Genomic DNA, 15182 nt, shown 5'->3' with positions numbered 1-15182 from the left:
TCATACTCTACAAGTCACTTATCGTACCCGTCCTGCTATATGGGGCAAAAGGATGGACCATGACATCAGCAGATGAAGCGGCTTTGGAAGTGTTCGAGGGAAAATTTTTTCGAAAGATTTATGGACCTCTACGCGTTGCCGATGGAGAGTACCGAAGAAGATTTATTGAAAAGCTGTACGAGCTATACGCAGACATCAACATAGTCCAACGAATTAAAACGCAGCGGCTGCGCGGGCTAGGCCATGTTATGCGAATGAAAGATGATGATCTGGCCAAGAAAGTGTTTCTATCGGAACCCGCCTATGGAAGCAGAGGTAGAGGGCGGCCCCCACTCTGTTGGAAGGACCAGGTGGAAAACGATTTAAACTCCCTTCGGTTGACCAATTGGCGCTGGTTGGCGGAGCGAGGGAGCGACTGGCGCGCCTTGTTGGACGGCCATAACCATTTAGACGGTTAATCGCTAATTAAGTAAGTAAGTAAGAAATGGGACTCTACCGCCTATTCATCGAGTGCTGCATCCTCCTTTTGTGACCGGGAATTCAGTAGAGATATATGGTTCGGCCTGAGCGAAGTCTCTCAAATGCTTTGTTCATGATATATTTTTTGGAAGTTCAAGTTTTAGACCTGAGTTCTTACTTTTCTTGCTCATATACTCTCGCTTTTCTACAATGCCTATTGAGAATTTTCGTTGACGGTTTGTCAAAACCCAAATAATCGTATGCTTCTTTTAATAACATTGTTTAGCAGACTAATAACAGTCTATGTATTTTATATCTTCTAGTCTTCGACATTTACTTCTCTGATTTTTCAAACCCACAAAAAACTCCTTTAAATTTCAATCTATTGTTGTCGCTAATCACCTGATGCTCTCTTTCTTTTAATTCTAAAGTCCTTTTTGTCATCTAAAATCCCTCTGATTTAACCTCTCTGTTCGTCAAACTTAATTAACGTTCGCATCTCTGAGGGATCGCGTCGATGGCAAGCCCTTCAAACCTTTCTCCAATTTATCAGCATCACCAGCAGAGAAACGATAACTCGTATGACTATTATGAGTCATGTTACCGCCACCGCTTACATTTCCACCACTTACACACAGAAGAGAACGATTAGCGTTTAAATTATTACGCTTATTTACTGTAGTTGCCTCTTTCGATGTGCTGACCACAGATGAAGAACTGGCACGCGATGACCGTCTACTTGCCAACAATTCAAGATGTTCATCACCTGCTCCAGTGACACCATAACCGTAATGTGTCCCTGTTGTAGATGTTGCTGTTTCTGTTGCGGATGAAATCAATTTTCCAGGCGGGGAGTCCTCCAAACCCTCAGGAAGTCTTTTATAATCACCGCTATATGAACGATGCATTTTCCATGATGAACGCCGACTGACATTATGACTAGGCGCGCTGCTGTTACCAACTTCTTTTGCACCACCAACACCACCACTAGTTAGACCATTTTGTCCTATTGTACTGACAGGTGCTATCGCCGGAGGACTATTATTACTACTTGAATGTGTAGATACATTACTTGATAGACTGCTGTTACTGTTATTTTTACTATTGTGTTGATTAAGGTTGGGGTTACTTTGGTTTGAATTGCTGCGTGTCATACGCGGCGCTGATTGCTGTTGATGCGTTGCTGTCGGTCGTTCAGCCTCACTTATGATATGTAAGTTTGTCGCAGTGCGCTCATTAGCTGTAGTAGTAGGTGATATGATTGGCGAGGTGGTTGTTGTTGTGTAAGCTGGTGTGTAATGTTCGTAACATAAATGTGACGGTTCGTCTGCAGGAATTTGTTGTGATTGCTCATGCTGTTCATCGATAGATTGTAACAGAGCTTCAGTTGAGCGACAGCAATTACTGTTATTACTTATTGAATATTTCATGGGCCATCGGTAATCGTTACATTTCTCATCATCCATCGATTCATACATCCTATCATTTCCGCTGCTTCCACTTGCACCAACCACGCTACAACTTTCGCTAAGCAAATGTTCTTTGGATCCAGTAATTGAACTTGGACCTTCGGCGGGTGATATCACTTCTTCTATAGTATTAAGTGGTGATACTTGCAGCATTTGTTGTTGTTGCAGCAATTCAATTTCAGTCTTTATTGCAGGGTCTATACCCAAGAGGCCAAGCACTAACCGTGGATTTGCTACCACAAAACGTTCAAACACTGGAAAATCGATTTTATAGAAATCAGTTTGTGTGGCGCGTGATACTTTTGATATTTCTGGTGCAGCTGGTGAATTGGCCTTTGCACTGCCAATAGTGCTTTTACTGCCACCATCACCAGTAGATACTGCACCACCTTGCACGCCGCCTAAGAGCTGTTGCATTTCACGTCCCCATATTTCGGGCGGATGTGATGAGCAACGTTGCAATGATATATCATCACTACTTTTCGCCACAAAATGCATTGTATTGTCCAAGCCGACTACACCACCAACGCCGCCACATATGTTTGGTATAGATCGTGCAGGTGGAAATTTTAGGCTCGTGCGTGAGGCCATTGTCGAGTAAGTCATCTCTTGTAGTGCGTGTATAGCGTTTCGCACCTCCAAACTCAGCTGCGCTACGTCGTTATGCAATGTGGATACTTGCGAATCTAAACGTTCCATCGATGGTTTTTTCTTTATACTACGCCCATCCTCATCATCTCTATCGTCGACATTCATATCTTCATCAATTGAGCCAGTATCTATACTTGATACAATATTAACCGAACGCTGCCGTTCAACCCGCTCGCGCAAAGCGATTAGCGAACGTCTACGTGGATGTAATTTCATCAAACGTGGGCTATTCATACCAAGCAATGGTGAGCGTCCATGTAACGGTGATTGGGTAGTAATGCTATGATGTGGTGAAGCGGTGGCTACTGATGCTGCACCGTTTTCATTATCATCGTTACCTCCATCATCTTCTTGTTGATTTTCATCGTCTTCGCTGATACTTGGCAGGGGAAATGTTGGTCCAATTTCAGAATCTTGACACTCGTATCCTTCCCGTAAATTAAAGGTGAGATCATGTTGGATGTCATTGGCAAATTGTTGTTGATATTCAGGGTAGAGTCGTAGTACTTCTACAAGACCACCCATGTGTACACACTTGAGATCGCAGTAGGTGAGTGCCTAGATAAACGAGATGGAAGAAAGAAAGTCATTTTATTTTTGTTTTATCGGCCTATTGATAAAGGATTCAAGGTTCGATTCGAGCTCAACAATAATTTTTTTTTTTTAATTTTTCTATAACAACCTGCCATAGCTGCGCATAAAAACTGCCTACTTTCTATTCCAAAAACAAAATCCAATTTTTCAATTATAGAAAAATTATAAAAAAAACAATAACCATCATAAAAAGAAAAAAATATAGTTTCTAGCCTTGAGCTCGAATCGAAACTTGAAAGTCATTATAATAAAAAAAAAAAAAAAATATTTATATTTTAGACGTAAAGGAAATTATCATGATACAAAAAATGGAGGTAGTTCCATATAGTGTGACGTTAGCCACTCGACTTTTGCAGGGACAATGACAATTTCACCAAAAACAAGCTGCCATATTGAAAAATGTTACAAATCTTGATGGATTTAATTTTAACGGAAATGACTAAATTACTTTCAAAGTTAATTTAAATAAAAAAAAAAAATTAGCCGCATGCGCTGGAAATAGTTTAATACATTTCGTATTCAGCCTAGAAAATAATGTTTTTAACAAGTTTTTCCAGCTCCGGAAATATGCTTTCGTGGAAGAAGCCAGGTTTGAAATATACAAAGTAAGGGAATATAGACTTCTAGTTGTCCGTAGGTTTTGCTTAGAAGATGTTGACAAAACATACACGTTTGTCTATTGATTTCCAAAAGGAAGTCCTTATAAACTGACACCTCTAAAGAGTTTAGCTTGTTTAAACGCAATTTTTATGAAATAGAATGGTAATAAATGGGCTAAAAATCCGCATTTGTTATTTATTGTATAATTCAAGCGTAGCACTTGGGGCGGGAATTGTTAACCCATTTGAGGGAAAACATTTCCCTGTAGCTCTGCAGGTTAGCCACTAGTGACGACAGGTGTTTTACCCGTTGTACCAGGGATCACCTTGGGGCAAGCGCGCCTATACACATTCTGTGCCCTTTTAGCATTGACATGGATGTAGAGTCCCACAAACGTAAAAAATTAAACACCTACCACTCAGTGCATACTTTGGAGGAACACTTTTTCTCAACATGCCTTGCGAAATATCCACTGTAGAGGTATGATAATAGGGCCACGCTAGAACAACAGGATTTTTCGTATATTTTTTTTTTTTTTGTCTAGAGTTCTTCAAGCTGCCATAAAGATATGAGTCATTAACCAATGTATGAGTCATTATCCACTATTTTTCAATAAAATTGTATGTTTTAATATATTCTGAATAGATATGTATGCACATAAATCATGCTAAAGCATATTAATATTGCCTCAGGTGACTATTTCGTTTTCATCCTGAAGGAAATTTCCATCCCGAAAAAACACAATTTCGCCTTAAACAGTAATAGTATGCAACGCTTCTAGCGAAACAACAAACATTATGAAACTTTAAAAATCCCCAAATATGTCAAAAAATTTTGAGTGGAACTACCTTTTTTTGACCATGAAAATTATAAATAAATATTAAGAAAGCTTTGAAAATTCAATTATTGTTGTAGCTTGCTCACACTTTCCAAAAACTAAGGGAAGTGTGACGAAAACGGAAATTCGGTTGGCGATTTGAAGTCCTATTTACTTCAACTTTATTATTTTCTATTTAATGGTACTATATCTATACATAAAGTCTTAAAATTAAAACGTCTTAAAAAAATGGTAACTTTTAACATTACTGAAGGGTTGCCGTAACGATGGTTTCCCGCAGCAAAACTTTTTAACTATCTTCGGGGTACTACTACCTCCTCACGGTCCATGCCAGTCACCAATTCTCCACTTTAGTTCTGCATGGTACTGTGAAGTGACTATCTTACTAACCCTAATTAGTAGTACCCTTTTTAAATATTGTTCTATGATTGCATTCACCTACCATTCCTTCACGGAGCTCGCTAAATTTCCATTAGTACTGCATTCCGAGTTAAACGCATCACTTGAAGCGCTTTTCTCTTATCTTACTTGTGACTATACTCTCACTTATATCTTCTTCTTATCGTCTTACATGATGTCAGGAAGATTTAGATTTAAATACTGCTGGGTATACCCTCTGGCTAGCAGTTTCTGGTAACCGAAATCCTGTCGCTCTCCTATGAGGGCGAATGGCGTAGATGGCTTGCCCCAAATCTCTAAAGCTCTCGCACACTTGTTTGGAGGCTATGAAGCTCGGCTTAGCCAACCAACCATTGGCAAGGTGTCTACACCAGTGAAATCTTTGAGTAAGATAGTGGTAATAACAGATAAGGAAATTATGTTTCGACCAGATGAAGTCAACGATATCATGAAATTTTCCAATTATTTTATGTGATGTCTACAAATGAAGACTACCAGCTGAGAGGTAGTATTTTTTTAGGAACTAAATCGACTAAGAATTGATTATTAGGAAGCCAACGAAAACCATGTGGCCTGCTGTCTTGGGATTTCTTTTTTTTTAATTCTATTTTCCAAATCTGTTACAAATGTGAACTGCTGTTTACATAAAGGTTAAATTAGTTATTTTCCAAATTGTAGCAAATAAATATGAATATTGTTATGTTGATTACAATCTTTAACATTTAAGCTTATTTGTATATTTGCATTCATCTCCATATAAGATCTGCTCTGAAGCATTAATTGTTTATTAATACATTATACCATTTGCATTCGATATGCGTGTATAACCGATAATTAATATTAAGCAAATTGTACGTCGTTATTTATTCATGAACTGCAATATTTACCTACATAAATAAGTATATAGTTCATATGTATGTACAAGTGTTTATATTAATCGCTCTCACCTTCACATCGCTACTACTTCGCACCACAACATCCTGGCCAGCACTATTTGTTGTTGCAGTCATTTGACCATTCGATGTAGCAACCAAATGCACATTTATATCAGAGCCGACTAAATCACCTTTGCCTGAGTATAGAGAATAATATCAATAATAATAATAATGAAATTAACATAATTATTTACAAAAAATAGTGTTATTTGTATATATAAATATTTTCTTTTGTACGTATGTTTGTGACTGTACTCCTCCTTAAAGACATGACCGATTTTGATGAAGTTTTATGTGTTTTGTTTGGATTTGGGATGCTTTATATTCACAATTGGCCCAGTTTTTTTTTTCTTGTCTTGCCAAAAAGTGAACCAGGCTCAGATATGCACCCTTGACTGGCTTATTATTTAAGAAGCTTTTCTTTCTGGAAAGAGGCCTAAGGGTCAACCTGTTCTAAAAAACCTAATTCATTATACAATGTGCTCAACATACGGTAGAGGGATGCCTAAAACACTTATCTTTCCATAAAGAAGGCTAGAGACCAACCTATTCTACATAATTTTATTTGTGAGGAATATATAAAAGAGGAATTTAGTGGGTGTAAAAGAGAGAAAAGGGGAGAAGATATGGAGCAGGGTAGTTATCAAAAATAGAGAGGAGAACGCAAAGGCAAGTGGATACTTTGCGAAGCTATAGTATGGCAAATGCCCTTGTTTACTGTGAAATTGGACATACCGCAGAGAGAAATACTCTCGGACAGGGGAAGGTCTCAATTTTCTCTATATATATTAACCTGGGTCGATTTTTATGGAAGAAAGTTAGCCGATATCGCGCCATCGACTTTTCTATAGGATTTGGGCTCAGGAAAAAATAGTTCCACTACGCATACCCAAAAAAATAATTTTCGAGCCTGCGAGAAAAAAAATGGCGAAATGGTAAATTTTTCGACCAAAACACTCTCCAAAACCCAACAAATATATATATATAATTTTTTTTTTTGTTGTAACAAGCAAAGGTGTCTTAGTTCGGGGGTAACCGAATATTATATACTCAGCGTGAGCTTCAATTGCACATTTCATTTCAGTAAAATACTTTTCTGCATAACACGTGGCACCGCCCGTTTAAAAAATGTCTCCCCATTTCCCCTTACAATAAAACTTGATAAGTGAATTAACATTAATTCAACACTATTTTTTGCTCAGTTATAGCGTATTATTCTAGTCTACCATCCTTTTAAACTTGTTTTATATCTAAGTTGCGGTGGTCTTTAACCGGTCCCGTTCATTTTTAATAGAAATATTTTCTGCTATAAGGAAAATATGTGTACACAATTCCATTACGATATGTTAATTTTTCTTCGGGGTATGGCTACCGAAAAACATGATTAGTCATAAAAGGGGCGGTGCCACACCAATGTTATAATTAAATTTAGAAAGTAAAAGTCTATTGATACAAAGCACTTTTTTGCTAAGATATAGCCTATTAATTTCGTCTACAACCCTTTTAAAAATCTTTTATATAAAAGTAGGCGAGGTCTTTAACCAATGTCGTCCATTTTTTCTAGAAATATTTCTAGATATGAGGAATATGTGTGTACTCAACTTTGTTTCGATATGTCAGTTTTCAGAAAATTAGTCTGAATAGGGGCGGTGCCACGCCCTTTTTTTAAATTTGAAGTTTTACCTATTTACTGTTATAAATCCACTTGGGAAATGAAATACCATTTATATAAAGCTTTTTTGCAAAGATATAGCTTATTTTATTCGTCCTCCTGATCCTTAACCGATTTCGTTAATTTTTCTTCACAGCATTCCTTATAGTAAAGGTAGACTCTAAGCTGAATTTTGTTACGATAGGTTCAGCGATTTGATTTATTATTAACAATATTTGTAAAATTGATTTTATCACAAGAGGGCGGTGCCACGCCCGCACGTCAAATTTTAACATTCTAGGTGTATTGTTTACTAAATAATCAGGTTTTTTGTGTTTTCCAAAATGTTATATATATAAAAAGTGGGCGTGATTATCATCCGATTTCACTCATTTTCAATACTAATCTATACTAAGTCCAGATAAGCTCGTGTACTAAATTTGGTGAAGATATCTCAAAATTTACTCAAGTTATCGTGTTAACGGGAAGACCAACGGGCGGACCGATGGACATGGCTCAATCAATTTTTTTTTTCGAAACTGATGATTTTGATATATGGAAGTCTATATCTAGCTCTATTCCTTTATACCTGTACAACCAAACATTATCCAATCAAAGTTAATATACTCTGTGCGCAAAGCACGCGAGTATAAAACCGTTGGCGATATCAAAATATCTTTTGGGTTTTGAGTAGTGTTTTGGTCGAAAAATTTACCCTTTCACCATTTTTGTTCGTAGGCTCGGAGATTATTTTTTTGGGTATGCGTAGTGGAACTTTTTTCCCCTGAACTGATATCCTATCGATAGCGCGATAGCGATATCGGTTAATAAATCGACCCAGTCTAATACATATATCTTATGTGTAAAGAAAAATATTATTTTGAAACGTTAACCTGCGATAGCGCCATATTGTTTTAAAGATATTGAAATCAGCTAGAAAGATGAAGCAGATATTCCATATTTGGTATAGATATTTCGTATATGAGGAAAAAAAGATGAGAGAGGTGTGATGAAGTAGTTTGGTAATGAGAATAGAAATGGACGTGGTAGTAGCAATGGAAGTGTTTGTGGGTGTGAAAGTAAGAAAGAGAGTGAAAGTTTAAATAGGAGTGGAAGTGGGTTTGGGAGCTGTAGTTAATGTAGTAATGGTTTCAGGGTGGGAGGAATATAAATAAATAAGGGATGGCAGGAATAAAAATAGAAATGGAAGATAAAGGCGATTCTCAGTTTTGAAATGAAGACAAAACTATTTCGGAGCAGAACAAAGTCTGCGGGGTACTCTAGTATGCACGTATTTTTTTAAGACTTTCAACAGTATTGGCATTTTATAATTCATACACATAATATACTAACCTAAAATAGCGACAACCATATCGTCCTTAATGACTTCCATAGAACCATTGCAAAGATAGTAAATGTAATTCAGAGCATCACCTCTATGTATTAGAAATTCGCCGGGTGCGCAAAAATTTGTTTTGATATGTAACGAAAGTAACTTCAAACAACCCTGTAATTTAAAAAAAATAATGTTATGAATTGTTTGGCGACCTTTTATCTTTAAATATGTATCTATAGCTGGCTTTGTATATATAGCCAGCTATAGATACATATTTAAAAAATAATGTTGTTTTTATAATATTTTTATGAATGTAACATATTTTGTAAATTATCTTAATATCTACTATATAGATTTGTGAGAATGTGCTAACTTGCAGCATAAACCACTTCATTAGAATGAAAGAAAAGTTTCCTAAAGCATAAATTATTTGAGCACCTCGTTCTTTATAGGTTTAACAAAAGAATTTGGAACCAGGGTGCGTAACAATGCTCAAACAGTCAGTTTTGTTTGAACCCTTAAGTAATATTTTAAAGGGATTTTGTAAGAAGGCGTTTTTATAACTAATAAAATATTCACATAAATGAGGATTTCATTAGTGTGTTTCGAAAAACGCTAGCTGATATATCTTATTAATTCAAGTTTGTCTTACAAGTTCTGCCATTGATTGAGTTATTTTTAACAAAATTTTTTGATCTTTTAAATATATATAAGTTAAGGAGGCCAAGGACACGGCCTCCAAAAAATTAAAGTTGAGTACCGCCCTGCGTCCCCATTGTAATCTGAGAAGCAGGAAGAAAACTACTTGATTAGATTTTAGCGTATATTACCATTGGCCTTCACGTCTCTAAAAAGTAACCTAAGAGCTAGCTCCTAGCTTATAAATTAGCTTAACTGATTTCATAGTTGCTGACACTGCACCTTCCACGATTGGCCACAATAATATTTTATGGCCTGCATTACAAATCACACGGTTTGCATTTTGGCTACATATTTTATATCGCTTACGCTGCAGGCCACACGAGTTTCTTTTCGTCTGCTTACGCAATATGATATCAGATCAATTACCTGCGTTGGCTTCGCTCGTGTTTGCGAAAGTGTGGTGTCAGCACATTCTTACAAGTAGTTAAATGTGTCTGCCCCCTTTTTAAGTTATATATAGGTCTTTAAGATAATGCAAACTGGTTTTCTTATCATGCTTCTAGTTGCACACGATTAATCGCACATTTTACTGGGAATGGGTTTTAAATGCTTTACATATATTTGCTCTGAAAATTACTAAGTAGCGTAATCTGAAAAGCAGTCGAAAACAATTTTCCTTAAGTTTTCTATAAGTTTTTAGTAATGACACAGTATGCTGTGAACACATTACTTTTCAATAAACGTTTTGTGACATTCTTAAATATGTCTTACCTTCTGAAGTCAAGCCTTCAACAACTTCAAATATAAATACGAAAGAAGAGCTGCGTAAAAAAATTTGTACATTTGGACGAATAATACCAACGTTACTTACAAAAATCTGGTGAAACTCACAGTATCATTCAGTAAAGCTGCCCTCCGAATGGTTTTGCGCTTCAAGGAAGGTGGCTTAGTCAAGGGCAAGCCAAGAAATCTATGCCCAAAAGGAACAGCAGATGCCTAGTCGGAGAAAAATGTCCTATCACTTACCTATTCGGAAAAATCGATGCATGCCAACAAGAGATTTTTCCAAAATAGCCAAAACCATCAAGTGGAAGTTACACAAATCAAGCAGAGATATGCTTTTAAAACATAAAAGATGTAAAAAGTTCCAAAGCAAAGTAAATGACAGTCTTCAGAAAGCATTTTCCTTGCACGTAAACTCTATGATATCAAATTGGCAAAAAAAATGTTCGTTTGATTATGGAACTGAGATTATTGCAAACCTCGGTGTATTGCTTGCAGTCTGAAAAGTTTGGGAGAAAGGCTCTGATTTGTAAGGTATTTGGGAATTCGGGCATAAATTCACGCCGTTCTTACGAAGGTCCCATCCGCACAGAAATTCATGTGAAATAGTGTCTTAAAAAACGTCTCTTGCCATTTACATGCCGTCATACGACTTGCCTCCAGCACTTTAAGCACGTCACGCGTGACTCGAAGATAACAATGGAAAATATGTTAGAAAAACCTGAATCCACCCAACTTGCCTGAGTCGCAGTCAATTGAGCGATATTAGGCTGTGATGAAACTAAAATTTTGGAATATATGGACCAAATAAAAACCGTTACGAAAGTACAAAAACTGTGGCCAAAAGCAATAAAACCGTCGTACAAAACTAGATGCAGGGTATTTGCAGAAATATCGGTGAAAAATACAGCAGCAAATGAATTGATACAATTTATTATAATTATAAGCTTTTATTTACTTTCACTTGGCTGTTGTCTGTAATCAAATCTTGCAAGTTAAATTTGATACACTTCCCGTTGTCCGATTGAGCTGAAATTTTGCACACATGTATAACTCCGATGACAATGCAATATTAGTCTGCGAGAATTCGATAAATTAATGGATAATAGAGTTATCGGTAAAGATTTGTATTCAAAAGGGAATAAAAGCCTAAGTCCTTAAGAACGCAGGTAACATCGCTTTGTTTGTGTATGCAACAAACGTAGAAGTTAGGCTGTTATCGCTAAATGATGCATACTTTTTGTTGCATACTTTTCTGCGCACTTGATTTTTTTTTACAGATTTTTGGCGATGGAACAGAGCAGAGATCTGCAATAGGTAGTAGTAAACCTGAACGCGACATGGGCAAAGTTACAATAAAATATGATTTTAAGTTAGTTAACACTCGAACAGAAGAACTTGACTGTTCAAAGTTGACTTAGAAGAAACCTTGTAATGTTGATCCATTAAAAGAAAAAGATAGGATGAGAAACGTTACACATAACTAAGTAAAGATTACATAACTAATTTAAACAATATTTTACCCTACCAAAAATTATAAAAAATGCATATTTAAATTAAATTTAAGAAAAAAGCTTTTCTAAGAACAAGCTTCTATTACTCTATAAAACGAACTAAAAAACGAACTCTATAAAACGAACTAAATAGAAAAAAATAAAATTAAAGGAAAAACAACTTTTTTAAAAATAAGCTCTTATTAATGGTTAATAAAATTAAATAAAAAGTACAAAATAAAATTAAAGAAAAAAAACTTTTTTTAAAAATAAGCTTTTATTATTGCTTAATAAAATTAAAAAATAAATTGACTGTAAACAAATATAACACTTTATAATTTCATTGTAACCTTTAACGATAATTAGGCTTTTTCGTCTGCGACAAAAAAATTCCATATTGTACATAAATATATATTTTTAACATTAAAACTTTACACCTAAATTATTAAATCTTACAGTTTATATAACAGTCCTAATTGTTCTAATAAAATATGGAATTTTTTTGTCGCAGACGAAAAAGCCTAATTATCGTTAAAGGTTACAATGAAATTATAAAGTGTTATATTTGTTTACAGTCAATTTATTTTTTACTTTTTAGTTAATTTTATTAACCAGTAATAAAAGCTTATTTTAAAAAAAGGTTTTTTTTCTTTAATTCTTTACATGTCTCTGATATAAATATGTATATCCATGCTTAAAAAACATAAATAAAAAAGGAATTGTTACAATTTTATGAGAATTTTTTAATTTGCAGAACCTTTTTTACTAGCCCTAATATCAAAAACATCTACGCCTGCAAGTCTACTTTAATATTAGCAGCTGTAAGTCAGTTCAATAAAAATATGAAATTCCCTAAAGTTAAATCTTCTAAAGTGTTCAGAAAGTGAAATGCATTTTATGTACCTTAGTGCATAGCGCAAGACTCCACAAGGACATAGTCATTACGAAACGCAAAAGGATTACTTGCACAATAACACACGGGAGAAAGAAGAATCAAAGGTAAAGTAAAAAGTTCTGATGAAACAAAATAAATAAAGATTTGCACGCATATCTATGTGTTAGGATATTTAATCCCGAAGTATATTGCCAGTCCATGGAATTATGGAATTCATATATTATTGTTTATCTAAACAAATTAGTTACTTTTTTCCTTAACTCTTTTCCAAAATGTTAAAGGGACGAGACCTTCATATTTTCTGCTGACTACTAGCGGCATTTTCAAACAATTTCTGCAGATAAACTTTTTATAAATTATTTTTATACTCAGTTGAGCAGAGCTCACAGAGTATATTAAGTTTGATTGGATAACGGTTGGTTGTACATATATAAAGGAATCGAGATAGATATAGACTTCCATATATCAAAATAATCAGCATCCAGAAAAAATTTGATTGAGCCATGTCCGTCCGTCCGTCCGTCCGTTAACACGATAACTTGAGTAAATTTTGAGGTATCTTAATGAAATTTGGTACGTAGGTTCCTGAGCACTCATCTCAGATCGCTATTTAAAATGAACGATATCGGACTATAACCACGCCCACTTTTTCGATATCGAAAATTTCGAAAAACCGAAAAAATGCGATAATTCATTGCCAAAGGCGGTTAAAGCGATGAAACTTGGTAGATTGGTTGACGTTATGACGCAGAATAGAAAATTAGTAAGATTTTGGACAATGGGCGTGGCACCGCCCACTTTTATAAGAAGGTAATTTAAAAGTTTTGCAAGCTGTAATTTGGCAGTCGTTGAAGATAAAATGATGAAATTTGGCAGGAACGTTACTACTATTACTATATATGTGCTAAATAAAAATTAGCAAAATTGGGTGAAGAACACGCCCACTTTTTAAAAAAAATTTTTTTTAAATTCAAATTTTAACAAAAAATTTAATATCTTTACTGTATATAAGTAAATTAAGTCAAAATTCAACTCCAGTAATGATGTGATGCAACAAAATACAAAAATAAAAGATAATTTCAAAATGGGCGTGGCTCCGCCCATTTTCATTTAGTGTGTATAGAATACTTTTAATGCCATAAGTCGAACAAAAATTTACCAATCCTTTTGAAATTTGGTAGGAGCATAGCCTCTATGTCGCTAACTGTTCTCTGTGAAAATGGGCGAAATCGGTGGAAGCCACGCCCAGTTTTTATACACAGTCCACCGTCTGTCCTTCCGCTCGGCCCTTAACACAATAACTTGAGCAAAAACCGATATATCTTTACTAAACTTAGCCCACGTACTTATCTGAGCTCACTTTATCTTGGTATAAAAAATGGCAGAAATCCGACCATAACCACGCCCACTTTATCGATATCGAAAATTACGAAAAATTAAAAAAATGCCATAATTCTATACCAAATACGAAAAAAGGGATGAAACATGGTAACTGGATTGGTTTATTGACGCAAAATATAACTTTGGAAAAAACTTTGTAAAATGGGTGTGACACCTACCATATTAAGTAGAAGAAAATGAAAAAGTTCTACAAGGCGAAATCAACAGCCCTTGGAATCTTGGCAGGAATACTGTTAGTGTTATTTAATATATAAATAAATTAGCAGTACCCGACAGATGATTTTCTGGATCACCTGATCCACATTTGGTCGATATCGCGAGAACGCCTTCACATATACATCTAAGGGCCACTCGCTTCTAAAACCCTCATTAATACCTTTAATTTGATATCCATATCGTACAAACACATTCTAGAGTCAACCCTGGCCCACCCTAATGGCGATATCTCGAAAAGGCGTGCACCTATAGACCTAATGCCCACTCCCTCTTAAAGTGCTCAGTAACACCTTTCGTTTGATACCCATATCGTAAAAACATTCTAGAGCCACCCCTGGCCCACCCTAATGGCGATATCTCGAAAAGGCGTCCACCTATAGACCTAATGTCCACTCCCTCTTAAAATGCTCAGTAACACCTTTCCTTTGATACCCATATCGTACAAACATTCTAGAGTCACCCCTGGCCCACCCTAATGGCGATATCTCGCAAAGGCGTCCACCTATAGACCTAATGCCCACTCCCTCTTAAAATGCTCAGTAACACCTTTCGTTTGATACCCATATCGTACAAACTTTCTAGAGTCACCCCTGGCCCACCCTAATGGCGATATCTCGAAAAGGCGTCCACCTATAGACCTAATGCCCACTCCCTCTTAAAATGCTCAGTAACACCTTTCGTTTGATACCCATATCTTACAAACATTCTAGAGTCACCCTTGGTCAACCTTTATGGCGATATCTCGAAAAGGCGTCCACCTATAGAACTGAGGATTACTCCCTTTTAAAATACTCATTACCGCCTTTCATTTGATACCCAT

The 15182-nt window shown here is 35.8% G+C and overlaps 1 protein-coding gene across 1 annotated transcript in view; it reads right to left on the bottom strand.

The window, feature by feature from the left end:
• Positions 1 to 235: 235 nt before the first annotated feature.
• Positions 236 to 15182, bottom strand: part of Elk (Eag-like K[+] channel) — a 410371-nt gene continuing 395424 nt past the window's right edge. The window contains exons 16-18 of the mRNA XM_067777239.1: positions 8950 to 9103; positions 5958 to 6082; positions 236 to 3137 (exon numbers count right to left, since the gene is read on the bottom strand). Coding sequence (XP_067633340.1) covers positions 942 to 3137; positions 5958 to 6082; positions 8950 to 9103 — 2475 coding nt within the window. The 3' untranslated portion in view covers positions 236 to 941. The remainder of the gene's footprint in view (positions 3138 to 5957; positions 6083 to 8949; positions 9104 to 15182) is intronic.

The sequence above is a fragment of the Eurosta solidaginis genome, chromosome 3 (assembly GCF_040869045.1).
Source record: "Eurosta solidaginis isolate ZX-2024a chromosome 3, ASM4086904v1, whole genome shotgun sequence".
Taxonomy (NCBI): Eukaryota; Metazoa; Arthropoda; class Insecta; order Diptera; family Tephritidae; genus Eurosta; species Eurosta solidaginis.
The sequence above is the reverse complement of the archived record's forward strand: the minus strand, read 5'-3'. Positions and strand labels throughout refer to the sequence as shown.